Source organism: Silene latifolia, chromosome 9 (genome assembly GCF_048544455.1).
Source record: "Silene latifolia isolate original U9 population chromosome 9, ASM4854445v1, whole genome shotgun sequence".
In the NCBI taxonomy this organism is placed as follows: Eukaryota; Viridiplantae; Streptophyta; class Magnoliopsida; order Caryophyllales; family Caryophyllaceae; genus Silene; species Silene latifolia.
In genome coordinates, this window is record NC_133534.1 from 94144304 (window position 1) to 94159557 (window position 15254).

The following is a 15254-nucleotide window of genomic DNA, read 5'->3' on the forward strand; positions in this document are numbered from 1 at the left end:
TGGAAATGATAAGAATAGGAGTAAGAAGAGATTCTTGCTTTTCCATTTTTTATAGTATCATTTTTCTCTTTTTTTTGTATTTTTTTTGTGTTTCAGTCCATCTTTTTCTTCTTCCTTCCAATATCCATCACAAAATCAACAAAATTGACCACAACAAGACTTTCAAACTTACCAACAAGACTAGCTTGACAAGGGTAGGCCATATGGAATGTAGTAGAATAAATGGGTCAAAACGAGGCAAATTTGGCTATTGTGAGGGTAGTGGGTAAAACGTAAAGGAAGGGTCGCCTCTCCACATGTGTCACCACCACAAACCGAGTGTATACAGGCAATAAGAGACAAATTTCATGCTTATGTAATTGGATGTTACATGCCATGTAAGGAGTACTTCTCACATCCTAAATGAAACCAGTCATGAATGTCATTGGTTTATGAAGCTCTAAACCTTAGAATGTATATTTGAAAAACGAGAAATATGGTTTGTATACAACACAAAATATAACAGACTAGCAAACGTAATATTCTTATAAAATAATAAAATACTATATAAGAATGTACTTGCAACGGAAAATACAGACACAGTCATACAATCTCGTCAAATCTAGTCAGTCATACGGGAAATAAAATATTTGTGACAAGTTTAGCGGCCACCAATTAAACCAATTTCTAACCGTAAAATCTTAAAACGTTCTCTAGCCAATGCTTTGGTGAAAATGTCAGCCCATTGTTTTTCTGTACTACAAAATTCCAGTCTTATGTTGCCCTTATCTACATGGTCACGTAGAAAATGGTGTCTAATGTCTATATGCTTAGTATGCTAGTGCTACGCAGGGTTCTTAGATATAATAATAGCACTCGTATAATCACATAAAATGGGAATACACCCAACGTTAACACCGTAATCACATAACTGTTGCTTAAGTCATAAAAGTTGAGAACATACCAATCCAGCGGAAATATACTCGGCTTCAGCTGTAGATAACGCAATAAACTTTTGCTTCTTTGACCCCCATGTAATGATGCATGTTCCAACAAACGTAGCTATGCCACAAGTACTTTTTTCTATCAAGTGAAAAACCTGCATAGTTTGCATCTGAATACCCTATGAGATCAAAATTACACTCGAGAGGATACCACAAATATAATTTTGATGTACCAATTAAATACTTCAATATTCTCTTAACTGCAATCATATGCGATTCTTTAGGGCATGATTGAAATCGAGAACATATGCATACACTAAACATTATATCAGGACGACTTGCAGTTAGATAAATAAGTGAGCCAATCATACCTCGATAAGTTGTCTCATCGACAGACTTACCGTCTTCATCCATAGTCAACTTCTTATCTGTAACCATAGGAGTTGGCTTAGAATTAGAATTTTCCATACCAAATTTCTTGATTAGTTCTTTGATGTATTTCTATTGGTGTATCATAATTCCTTCATTAGTTTGTTGAATTTGAAGCCCAAGGAAGTACTTGAGTTCTCCCATCATGCTCATATCGAATTCAGAGGTCATCAATTCTGAAAAATACTTACACAAACGATTATTAGTTGAACCAAAAATAATATCATCAACATAAATTTGTACAACTAATAGATCGGAATTTTCAGATTTCAAGAATAGGGTTTTGTCGACATATCCTCTTTTAAAACCACTTTCAAGAAGATATTTTGACAATCTGTCGTACCAAGACCTATGAGCTTGTTTCAAACTATATAAAGCTTTATCTAATTTTTTTTTTGGTTAAACATGTAATTAAATTAATACCAAACAATCAGTACATATTAGCCATCCAAGAACCCAGTTAGGACATGAAACCCCTAACTAGGTCTGGATACTTGCTTTTCAGTTTCATACTCACATTACATTGAATTCTAGCACTTAGAACATACTTAAGCTTCACTAAAATCCTCTTGGGTGCTCTCATGAGCCTATCATGAAGACAATAATTACGTTCACGCCAGATCAAGTACATAAGAATTCCAATTGCTGCACCAATAATATGTTTCTTCAGAAGGGGACGAATTATGCACCTGAGCCACCATTGAACTGGGGTATGCCATGGAATGGACACACCAGCCCATTCAGAAACCAACTGCAAGCACAACTTGCTATATGAACACCCAAAAAATAGGTGCTCATGACTCTCAGCAGCCTGTTCACAAAGTAAGCAACCACTGTCCACACTCATGCCTCTTCTCAGTAATCTATCACGAGTCAACAATCTCTGTTGCACAATCAACCAAGTCACAACACAATGCTTACTCATCACCAACCTGTTCCAGACAAAAGCATGCCACACAGCTTTGACCTGTGCATCCAGTAGCCAGTGGTACCCTGCCTGAATAGAATATTCCTTACCATCAAGTCCCCATTTATGAATAAGGAAACCAACCTACATATGATCCTTAACCCAATAGATCCTCCACCAAGCCTAGTTAGAACCTGTTGGAGGATGATAGGACCACCAATCCTGGCCTTTAATGTAAACCCCATTGACCCATCTCACCCAAAGGTGATCTTTTTTGCTAGCCAGCCACCATACATATTTACTGACAACAACTATATTCCATAAAGCAGAATTTATAAGGCCTAATCCCCCTACATTCTTAGGACAACACACCTTTGCCCAAGACATAGGGGGAGCTTTAGTATAATGAATATCTCCCTGCCAAAGAAAATTCCTACACACCTCATCAATTTTCTTAATAACACTCTTAGGTAAAAGGAAAATTTTGGCCCAATAGTTGTGTAGACAGCTCAAGACAGATTGAACAAGAGTAAGTCTCCCCCCATAAGACAGCTTCCTTGCCCCAAGAGCCCTAATCCTTAGTACCACCTTCTCAACCAAGACAGCACAATCCAAAACACTCAATTTTTTCACTGAAATGGGGACGCCTAAGTACTTAAAAGGTAAACCAGCAAGCTTCATACCAGTACACCTAATAAGAGCCTCTTTCACCTCAGGATCCACCCCATTCATGTAGACATTAGACTTCCCCTGATTGATTTTTAAACCAGATGCAGCAGAGAAGATACCAAAAGAACTCAACAAGATGTTAACAGATTGAACATTTCCATAACAGAAGAGCAAAAGATCATCCACAGAGCAAAGGTGAGAGAGTTCAGCTTTTTTGCACAAAGAATGGTATTTAAAACCAGAGATTTTCTGAGCCACATGCAAAATTCTACTCAAATATTCCATGTAAAAATTGAATAACAAGGGAGAAATAGGGTCCCCTTGCCTTAAACCCCTCTTCCCATGAAAAAAAACCAAATTTATCTCCATTCAAAGCAATTGAGTAAGTAGGAGTTTTAATACACTCCATGACCTTCTCAACAAAAGGAGTAGGGAAGCCAAGAGCCTGCATCATACTTCTTACAAAAGGCCACTCTATTGAAACATAAGCCTTTTGTTAGTCAATTTTCATCATCACACGAGGAGAACAAGACTTCCTATGGTATAACTTAACCAAATCCTGACACACAAGGATATTTTCAACAATGTCCCTCTCTTTAACAAAAGCACTTTGATTATCACTGATCAACTCTGGCAAAACACACCCCAATCTATTACAAAGAACCTTAGTAATGCATTTATATATTACATTACAACAAGCAATGGGTCTAAATTGACTCACCAAAGTAGAAAGCTCAACCTTAGGAATCAAAGTCAGAATGGTGTGGTTTAACTGTTTAAGCAACCTGCCATGCTCAAAGAAGTCCATCACAGCTGCCACAACAGAGTCTCCAACAATCTCCCATGCATCTTTAATGAACTGGCTAGAATATCCATCCGGGCCAGCAGCTTTAGATCCAGGCATAGAGAAAATAGCATCTTTTGTTTCCTTAGGTGAGACAGGCTGCAGGAGGATATCAACATGTTTAGGGGTCACCATTCTCCCTTGCTGCACCAAAGGGAAGTGAACCTGTTTCACATCAGTTGCAGACCCCATGAGGTCTTTATAAAATTCTTCAAAAGCAGCATTGACATCTCCTGGTTCCTCTACCAACTCACCATGCATATTGGTAATTTGAAACACTTTGTTTACAACTCTCCTTTTTTTAATCACAGCATGGAAGTAAGCTGTATTATCATCCCCCTCCATAGCCCATTGAAGGTTAGCTTTCTGACTAAGAAATAGCTGCTTAGCTTTAGTCAGTCGTCTCACCTCCTGGGCAGCAATAGATTCATTCTCCTTAAGCATCTTATCCTTAGGATTCTTATGCAGCTCCTCCTGGATACATCTGAGAGCCTTCTCAGCAATATTACAAGTGGTCTCAATATTCTGGAACTTCTCCTTGTTAATACCTTTCAAAGGGTTTTTTCAGCATTTTTAATTTAACCACCAGCTGATACATTAGGTTACCATGAATAGAGGCATCCCAAACCTTCTGAACAAGTTAGCTAAAGTGCTCATCTAAGGACCACATATTAAAATACTTAGAAGATTTATTCCTCAACACAGACTGCACTCTCATACTCAGAATACAAGGGGAATGATCATAGAGTCCTTCAGGCAGAAAAGAAGCAACACTATCCGGCTGTTCCAGCAGCCACTCATCATTAATGAGCACTCTGTCAATCCTACTGAACACTATAGACCCCACCTCATGCTTATTATTCCAAGTAAAGAAAGCCCCAACAGTTTTTAAGGTGTGCAAAGAGCAAGAATTACAAGTATCTTGGAAGGATTTGATCTCAGCCCAACTAATGTCAGAACCAATCCTCTCATCACGGAACATGGCATTGTTGAAGTCACCTATAATCACCCAAGAGCCAAACCCTTTAGCATAAGAGAGCAAAGAATGCCATAGGGCAGACCTATCAGACAATTTGTTAAAACCATACACAGAAGTCATCCTAAACTTGACCCCCTTAACATTATCAAGCACCTCAGAGTGAATAGCCTGAGGAGTAACATCAAGCACATTCACAGTAAACAAACTAGGGTTCCATAACATCCAGATTCTACCACCTTTATGACAAGAGTTATTCGTACAAATGGCCCAATCACTACAAATATTATTATGGACCTTATTCCAATTCTTACATCTAACCCTAGTTTCAAGGAGAGAAAATAGTCCAACATTATTCTGATAAAGAAACCATCTAATGTCTTTTTGTTTTGTTAGACTATTTAGACCCCTTATGTTCCAAAAACCAAGATTAACCATGATCTAATGGGGTGAGAGCAGTCCCCTTACCATCCAATTTCTTCATAGACCTTTGGAGAGCAGAATTCAAAGCATCCATGAAGGTAAATCCAATCGAAGGCCTAGAAGGTCCAGTGTCTGGTCCTTGACTCGCAAACATAGAAAAAATCCTAGCAGGTGAAGGCAAGCTGGGTTTAGTCTTTCCTATTGGTGGGACAGGAGAACATAATGAGGGGTTCTCATTGGCACCACCACAGGAGTTTCACCACCACAGGAGTTTGAACCACCACAGGAGATTTCTGAGCCAAATCTCACTCTACTATAAGCACACTTTTCTTTAAATATTTTATGATTTAAGCTTTGAAAAATATATTTTAAAATTATTAAAATCGTGCCTTTAAAATGCAACCCAAAGTTATAGTAGGAATGGCTATAACCTTAAGTTTGGTAAGTAAAGTTATAGGTGAAATAGCTATAATTTTACCTTCCCAATATTACTACTTAAGATACCGTTATTAGATGAAGTCCTATACTAGCTAATATTCCTGGAGATCTTCAGTGATAGGATCTTCTTTTTATCTTGATCATAAGCTCTTTATCTTGATCTTGTTATAGACTTGATCGAGCCTTTTTCTTGAGTGAGCATCATACTTGAAACTTGTTACAGTTACTATGACGCTTTGAGAATCTTCAATGTTATAGCTCAAGCTGCTATAACATTACTTGAAGATGTTTCACAAATCTTCAATGTTATAGCCAAGGTTGCTATAACATTACTTGCTTAAATTGTAAACTTTAATCAATCTATTAAAGACTAAACAAACGATTACGAGCAAGAGTACATATAATATAAAGTAGACACTTGTTCTTATCAAAACGAATCATATATCTATATAGTCCAACAAATTCCCCCTTTTTGATGATGACAAGTCTCTTACGATTTGTGACTAAGTAAGTTTCCCCTCAACATAATACTATAAAAGTCATAGTCAGTTGAACGCAAGAACAAACCACTTATATACCAAGTATAGCATCTAAGGACGTTAAGAGATTAAAGGTTCTGACTAGGAGCAAGCTTAGGCAAATACTTAAGTCACGATCATTTTCTTCCCCCTCTTGACATCATCGAAAAGACAAGAACAGACATAAAACGACTAGAATGATATCAACCAAGGCAAGAAATATATATTAATCAAAGCATATATTATAGCATAAGAACGACTTCAACATAAGCAAGCCCTAAATATAAAGTGTGTAATACAAACCAAGTTGAGTACAAATTTTGTAGGAGAGAAAGAAAATAGTCACTCACCTAACTATGACCTACAGAAGCATGCATGCAATCTAACATGATAGATATCTCAAGCGACCGTACATATACACTCCAACCAAGCGAGGTCCAAAACATATGCCGAGGACTTACAAAGTAATGTGAGGTGAGGTAATTGGGTAAGAAGGGGCAAAAATAATTTAGATATGTGGAGGTAAAAGCCAAGCTAGCACCGATCACAACCAAAAGTAGCCATATTCCACTCTCCAACCCAACATGAAAGATGATGCACCAAGCCAAGTATGGCACAAACTCACTAACACCAACAAGTACTTCTCCTCAAGTAATATGGAAATGATAAGAATAGGAGTAAGAAGAGATTCTTGCTTTTCCATTTTTTTATAGTATCATTTTTCTCTTTTTTTTGTATTTTTTTTTTAATTTTTTTTGTTTCCGTCCATCTTTTTCTTCTTCCTTCCAATATCCATCACAAAATCAACAAAATTGTCCACAACAAGACTTTCAAACTTACCAACAAGACTAGCTTGACAAGGGTAGGCCCTATGGAATGTAGTAGAATAAATGGGTCAAAACGAGGCAAATTTGGCTATTGTGAGGGTAGTGGGTAAAACGTAAAGGAAGGGTCACCTCTCCACATGTGTCACCACCACAAACCGAGTGTATACAGGCAATAAGAGACAAATTTCATGCTTATGCAATTTGATGTTACATGTTATGTAAGGAGTACTACTCACATCCTAAATGAAACCAATCATGAATGTCATTGGTTTATGAAGCTCTAAACCTTAGAATATATATTTGAATAACGAGAAATATGGTTTGTATACAACACAAAATATAACAGACTAGCAAACGTAATATTCTTATAAAATAATAAAATACTATATAAGAATGTACTTGCAACGGAAAATACGGACACAATCAGACAATCTCGTCAAATTTAGTCAGTCATACGGGAAATAAAATATTTGTGACAAGTTTAGCAGCCACCAATTAAACCAATTTCCAACCGTAAAATCTCAAAACGTTCTCTAGCCAATGCTTTGGTGAAAATGTCAGCCCATTGTTTTTCTCTACTACAAAATTCCAGTCTTATCTTGCCCTTATCTACATGGTCACATGAAAAATGGTGTCTAATGTCTATATGCTTAGTATGCGAGTGCTACGCAGGGTTCATAGATATAATAATAGCACCCGTATTATCACATAAAATGGGAATACACCCAACGTTAACACTGTAATCACATAACTGTTGCTTAAGTCATAAAAGTTGAGAACATACCAACCCAGCGGCAATATACTCGGCTTCAACTATAGATAACCCAACAAAATTTTGCTTCTTTGACCCCCATGTAATGATGCATGGTCCAACAAACGTAGCTATGCCAGAAGTACTTTTTCTATCAAGTGAAAAACCTGCATAGTCTGCATCTGAATACCCTATGAGATCAAAATTATACTCGAGAGGATACCACAGATATAATTTTGATGTACCAATTAAATACTTCAATATTCTCTTAACTGCAATCATATGCGATTCTTTAGGGCACTATTGAAATCGAGCACATATGCATACACTAAACATTATATGAGGACGACTTGCAGTTAGATAAATAAGTGAGCCCATCATACCTCAATAAGTTGTCTCATCGACAGACTTACCGTCTTCATCCTTAGTCAACTTCTTATCTGTAACCATAGGAGTTGGCTTACAATTAGAATTTTCCATACCAAATTTCTTGATTAGTTCTTTGATGTATTTCTGTTGGTGTATCATAATTCCTTCAGTAGTTTGTTGAATTTGAAGCCCAAGGAAGAACTTGAGTTCTCCCATCATGCTCATCTCGAATTGAGAGGTCATAAATTCTGAAAAATACTTACACAAACGATTATTAGTTGAACCAAAAATAAGATCATCAACATAAACTTGTACAACTAATAGATCGGAATTTTCAGATTTCAAGAATAGGGTTTTGTCGACAGATCCTCTTTTAAAACCACTTTCAAGAAGATATTTTGACAATCTGTCGTACCAAGACCTAGGAGTTTGTTTCAAACAATACAAAGCTTTATCTAATTTGAAAACATGGTTTTGAAACTTGCTATCGAGAAATCCCGGAGGTTGCTCAACAAAAAACCTCCCCATTCAAATAACCGTTAAGAAATACTGTCTTAACGTCCATTTGATATAGTTTAATTCCTTTGTGAGCTGCAAAAGCTATTAGTAGCCTAATAGCTTCAAGTCTGGCTACAGGAGCAAAGGTCTCATCGTAGTCAATTCCTGCTTGTTGATTATACCCTTGTACGACCAATCTGGCTTTATTTCGTGCAATAACTCCCGTATCGTCCAACTTGTTTCTGAAAACCCATCTTGTACCAATAACAGTTCGGTCTTTCGGTCTCGGAACCAAATGCCAAACTTTGTTCCGTTCGAACTGTTGTAGCTCTTCTTGCATAACAACGATCCAATCTGGTTCTGCAAGTGCTTCTTTGATATTTGTTGGCTCAATGGTTGAGAGGAAGGAGTAAAATGAGCAAAAGTTATTAAGCTTTCTACAAGTTCTAACCCCTTTATTTAAACTGCCCAGAATGGTTTCCATTTGATGAGAATCCTTATATCTCCATTTCTTAGAAACATGAGGTACATCGTCATTAGAACTGGGCTCGCCTTCTTCGAATGATCGAGGTTCAAGCCTCGTTCCCTCTGAATCCAATCCTGGGATTATAACAGAATCAGGTATAACTTTGGATCATGTTCTTTGATTTGGATTTGATGTTATAGCATCATCAGCTATAGCTTCAGTTTCCAATTGCTCGGATTGAGAAGAGGTTATAGTATCATCAACTATATTCTCAGTTCTTTTTCCTTTATCATTCAAAGGGCTTCCTTGTTCATCATTTGTGCCCTCAATTTCTTTATCTTCCTCATCCAATTCTGGAAGATCATCCCTAGATAGTCGAAAATCAGGTTCGTTCAAATCTTCTTCCTCATCATGTTCAGCTTTATCGAACATATTATTCTCATCGAAAATAACATGGACCCTTTCTTCGACGCATAGGGTTCTCGTATTAAAAACCTTATATGCTTTACTGCGATTAGAATAGCCGACAAATAAAGCTTCGTCACTTCTGGGATCGAATTTGCTTAATCTATTTTTACCATTATTATAGACAAAACAGTTTCTCCCGAAGCAACGTAGATGTGATATGTTGGGTTTACGTCCCCTAAGAAGCTCGTAAGGAGTCTTCTTGAGAATTGGTCTAATCAAAGCACGATTGTGTACATAGCATCCAGTACTAATAGCTTCAGCCCAAAAATTACGAGGTAGACCGCTGCATAACAACATAGTGCGTGCCACATCCTCCAATGTTCTATTCATACGCTTAACGACACCGTTTTGTTGTGGAGTTCATGGTGCTGAGAAGTTATGACCAATACCATTCTCCCTACAATATTCTATAAAGGCATGGTTATCGAATTCGGTGCCATGATCCGTGCGAATAGAAATCAATTTTGATTTATACTTATTTTGGGCAAGCTTCATTAGAACTGCAAACTCTTCGAAAGTTTCATCTTTTGAATTGAGAAATATTGGCCAAACATATCTCGAGTAATCCTCAACTAGAACGAAGACATACCTGGATCCACCTCTATTTCTTACCTTCATTGGGCCACTTAGATCCATTTGCACGAGTTCTAGTGGTTTATTGGTACTTACCATTCTCTTAGGTTTGAACGATGATCTCACATGTTTGCAACGAGCACATGAGTCACATAAAGTTTCTTGATCAAATTTGATTGAGGGAAGTCCTTCAACCAAATCCCATCTCTTTAATTATTTAAAGTAGTTGAACTAATGTGAGCAAATCTTTTGTGCCAAAGACAAGGATCATCTGTTGTAGCTTTCATGCATGTGAACGAGTTAGTAGGAATATTATTTAAATCAATCATATCAACGTTCCTTTTACGCTGTCCTTCAAGCACAACACTACTTGTTCCTTCAGTTATTATCCGACAAGAATCTGAATGAAAAATAACTTTATTTCCCTTATCACATAATTGAGAGATACTAAATAAATTGTGCTTGAGACCACTAATAAGATAAATATCACTAATAGCATGAGAATAAGATAAGACAACTTTACCAATACCAATAACCTTACCCTTCTTATTGTCACCAAATGTAACTTTACCTCCGTCGAAGGGTTCAAGTGAAAGAAATAAATTTACATCTCCAGTCATGTGCCTTGAGCATCCACTATCAAGGTACCATCGATTGTTTTCTTTCACCACAACCTACAAAAAGATTAGATACAGTTTTTAGGTACCCAAGCTAAGTTGTGTCCTTTGATGTTAGTCACTCAAAAAACTAAATCTTTCCCAAACTTGTCTAAAAATCTTTCATTTTGGAAACTAATAGGCTTGTCTGGGAACCACCTTTGGTTGTGTTTTGGGTTCTTCATGACGTGGTCTTTCAGGTTGTTTTGGGGGAGCTTTAGTTTTGAAAGACTCTTTAGGCTTAGGTGATTGTTTTGATTCTGTAGCCTTCTTAAAGTCAAATCTTATATAATAGAACCAACGATGATTATTTTTACGTTCTTCACTCGTACTAGGTTCAGGTGGGGGAAGTCATTATCCTCTAAAACGGTGTCAGTTGCTTTAACAAAGTTGATTCCTTTTCTTAAATCCTGAACGTATTTGACACAGTTTTCTTGGATATGAACCGTATGACCACAGTAATTGCAAATCAAATATTCTGGTAGATTGACATATTTTCTCTTGCTGAAATCTCGTTCGGAAGGAGATTATTTGCATTTAGAGTGGTCTCTACGACCATAGCACTCATGTCCTAATCCCATTTTCATATTATTGTCCGATTGCTCAGTTAGGAAGTTTAGGACACGTGTGCTACCTTCCCACTTTTCGTGGACCTTTCTAGCATGTAAGAGTAAGTCTTTTAAACACTGGATTTCATTCTCGCATTCGAAATGTTCTGACTCAACAACCTTGGGAGGATGAGTCTCTTCATAATTGTCACGAAAGTTTTGAAACCTCTCGTTGAGAACTCGTACCATCTCAGTATGCGTTCTTTTTGTATTCAAAAGAACGGTTTTAGATTCCTTTAATTGCCGAGTTAGAGAGTCAATTTCCTTCTTTTGATCTGAGATCACAGCTTCTCTAACTGTAGCCTTTGTCTCAAGAAGTTCTTTGACTTTCCTCAATTCTAAGGTTATAGCTTCATTAGCTGTAACCTTGGCTTAAAGATGCTTAATGTTGAGTTTCAGATTTGAGGTTATAGCTTTATTAGATATGACTTTAGACTCAAGAGCCTTTTTCTCAGCATTTGTCACATCTGAAGTGGTAGCCATATTGGCTGTAACTTTAGATTTAAGCTTCTTGGCCTTGGCTTTAAGGAGATGATTCTCTTCAGCAATATCAGAAATTTATTCTTTTAAATCTTTCAACTCCAGTTCTTGTTCATGCCATTTATCAAGAGATTGCTCAAAGTATTCGATAAAAGCATTCTTAGACAATTTCTTAATGCTTTTCTTGAGTTCAAAATAGCTTACCTCTTCTTCTTCTTCTGAATCTGAATCTCCTAGGAAGCAGCAATAGGAGTCCACGCTATCTTTATCATCGTCTGAAAATAGGTCAAGGCTTATGTTGCTTAGGCATAGATTAGCAACTTCTTCTTCTTCTTCATATCCTTCATCGTCCTCCGTGTCAAGATCTCCCAAGCATGATGCAATCATTACTTGTTTGAACTCTTTTTTAGTCTTCTCACGCTTCGCTTTGTCTTTAATTTTCTCCCAAGTGGGACAATCCTTAATCATATGGCTGGATTTTCCGTACTTGAAGCATCCTCTATTAGCAAACGTGTTCTTGGACTCATAAGTTTTCTTATTATAGGACATGTTGTTGTTATTAAACGATTTTTCTTGCTTATTTATAAAAATTCTTTTATTGAATCGTTTAGCAAACAAAACCGTTTTGTCCTCAATTTCAGCATTGACATCTTATTATCAGAAGTATGTGGAGCCGTGCTCTTACTGTTAAAAGTCTCGGCCTCATCGTCATCCAGGACGAGTTCATGAGCCATAAGAGCTCCAATAAGTTCTGTATAAGGTAGAGAGGTGAGATCTCTAACTTCCTCCATAACCGTGACCTTGGGATGTAATTTCTTGGACAAACTCCTAAGTACTTTTCTAGTAATATCCTCGAAGTTAAAGGTTCTACCAAGATTTTTTAGCTCATTAATGATACTAGAAAATCGTTCTGACATGCTATCGAGTGATTCATTCTTTTCCATTTTAAAAAGTTCTTATTTTTGAATCAGCAAGTCAATACGATATTTTCTAACAGCAGACGTTCCTTCATAGACCAATTCAAGACCATTCCATATTTCCTTGGCCGAAGTGCCAGAAGAAAAACGATCGAATTCAGTCGATATCATGCCGTTTTGCAACAGGCTTATCGCTTTCGAGTTTTTCTCAGCCTTCTTATAATCACCCTCAATATAGTCTTCTTCTTTCTTCTCATAGGTAGTGCCTTTAGTTGATCCAACGACCAAAATTTTATTTGGTCCGTTTTGAACGATCATCCAGCACTCCCAATCATGTCCTTTTTTGTAGTGTGTCATCATGTTTTTCCATAGTCCATAATTCTTCCCATCAAATATAAGACACTTAAGATACTTGGAATCTATTTCACACGTGTAAGGCAGCATAATTAAAATAAAATAAAAAGATAAAGAGATAGACGGATCAGCATCTTTGCGGTTAGGCAATCAAGAGCACGAGGCTCTGATACCAATTGAAGAGTCTATCCAAGTTGAAATAATCGAGAGAAGGGGGGGGGGGGGGGGTGAACTGAGTATTTAAAAACTTATGCCCACATTTTATTTTATATCTAAATTAATTACTTAAAGTTTATTGATTAAACTTTAACTAATTAACTAAACGATTATAAACATAATGAAATGAACGATAAAGAAAATTGTAAGGACACACGATATTTGAAGTAGTTCAGCTTCACACGTCGAAGCCTACGTCCACTATTCTCGATTAATAATTTTAGTACCTTTCTCCGGATTACAAAATTATCAACCCACTCGTATAACTAACTCTAGTTATAACTCGATTTGAATATCACTAGATATTCGATTTGACTATCTTTAGTTACTAAGAAAGCACTTGATTGTTCCTCTAAGGTTCACACAATTGTACGAGTAGAAACAATATGAAGTACTATTATCTTATAACGTAACGTTAAGAAATAATACGCAAATTAAAACCCTAATTGGGTATTGTTGGGGGTTTTGGGTGATATGTATGGTTGTGGTGGTAATTGTATGTATGCATGTTTTAGGAGGAGGATTCGTAGAGGAGACTTTCTGATTAGCTGCTAGATCGTCTGTTGGTGATTGCTATTTCAGGTAGGGTTTTCCCTACTCAGTATTGGTTACATAATGTTGATGTTGTTGTTGTTGTTGTTATCGGTGTTGGATTGGTTTTGGTGATGGTTGATAGTATATTGTTGATGGTTGTATAACTCTCTGTGATCTTCGGGTTGCGTCCCTGGCTAAGTGGAGTAACTTGCGGGAGTGGCTTCACGCCATTGATTCGCCTTCTGTGGAACCTGCCACAGAAGGGATGTGCACATTAATGAACATGGGTTTATCGCTCGGAAGAGATGAGCGGGGCTTAGGTGGGAACGGCTGCGGTCCCCCCACTGGCGGCGAGGAGTACCAGTTGCGATGAGTATTCTGGCAGGGCTACACACTTTATTGTGTAGTCAAATGTGTGGAGATGTGACGGAGTTTGGGGATTGTTTGACTGTATTATCATTTTATTGCAGCTGTGTATTTTATTTGATCAGTACTAGCCCCATTTAAATGTTTTAAAAACTGTGGTGATCGATTCGGGGATGGTGAGCAGTTATTGAGCAGGTATGAGATGATGCGTATGGTTAGCTGAGATGAGTCACCACGTTGCTGTTTTAGAAGTCTTCCGCTGTGTCGAACACTCTTTTATTGTTTAGTAGTTTCACAGTTTAAGAACCTTTGTATTTCTTTTATCAGTTTTGGATTTGAGTTGTATCACTTAAACTTTATTGCTATTTAAGTACGTTTCGTTATTGTCCATTTGATTATCATTGCCTCGGTTACCCGAGATGGTAGCATTCTTATACCTTAAGTGGTCCTGGTAAGGCATTTGGAGTATGGGGGTGTTACAAAGTGGTATCAGAGCGACGATCTTGAAACCTGTAACCAATGAACCTAATGAACATAGGGAGTCAAACTAAAATGAACCCGGGCAGGAGTTGTATGAGCTAATGCAAAGACTTGGGAGACATCCTAAAGTCGCGAACTCGCCTTATAACTTTGAACTGGTCACTGTGGGGTGTGTGTCGGGATCGCTATGTGTTTATCTTGTGTTGTGTGTCTATATAGTAATGTGTGGTGTGAATTGGTTGATGCATACATGTGGAGAATATGAGATGTGAGGTGAAAGATGATGATGATATGATTATACATATGCCGTTGGTTGAATACGTGAATTGCATGATAGTTGATTTAAAACGTGGCTTATTAGAAACATGAAAAGGAAGTTATTGTTGTTTGTGTATATAAAGAGATATCGTATATATATATATATATGTATATATAAATGGGATTAAGTGAGTCCCTTAGTATAGGTGAGTCCCGTGAGTCCTAATCTCAAACCTTAGATTGTAACAAAATGAAGGGCTAAGATTAAATCTAAAAATAAAGAGCCTATATAAAACACACCAAAAC

General features: G+C 37.2%; 1 protein-coding gene across 1 annotated transcript; it reads right to left on the minus strand.

Moving 5' to 3' along the window:
• Positions 1 to 1812: 1812 nt before the first annotated feature.
• Positions 1813 to 5325, minus strand: LOC141601352 (uncharacterized). Its single transcript, XM_074421627.1, has 5 exons — positions 5184 to 5325; positions 4493 to 4987; positions 3650 to 4320; positions 2518 to 3177; positions 1813 to 2403 (listed from the first exon to the last, which is right to left on the minus strand). The coding sequence occupies exons 1-5, from the start codon at positions 5323 to 5325 to the stop codon at positions 1813 to 1815; spliced, it is 2559 nt and encodes an 852-aa protein (XP_074277728.1).
• Between the last annotated feature and the right edge of the window lie 9929 nt (positions 5326 to 15254).

Bases quoted from the DNA above. Each gene is read 5' to 3' on its own strand.
- LOC141601352 (XM_074421627.1), bottom strand. From the start codon at position 5,325: ATGTTTGCGAGTCAAGGACCAGACACTGGACCTTCTAGGCCTTCGATT. The intron at 4,321-4,492 runs GTATGAGAGTGC...ACCCTTTGAAAG, and splicing joins TCATTCCCCTTGTATTCTGA to GTATTAACAAGGAGAAGTTC. The intron at 2,404-2,517 runs GTGAGATGGGTC...GATCATATGTAG, and splicing joins GCAAAAAAGATCACCTTTGG to GTTGGTTTCCTTATTCATAA.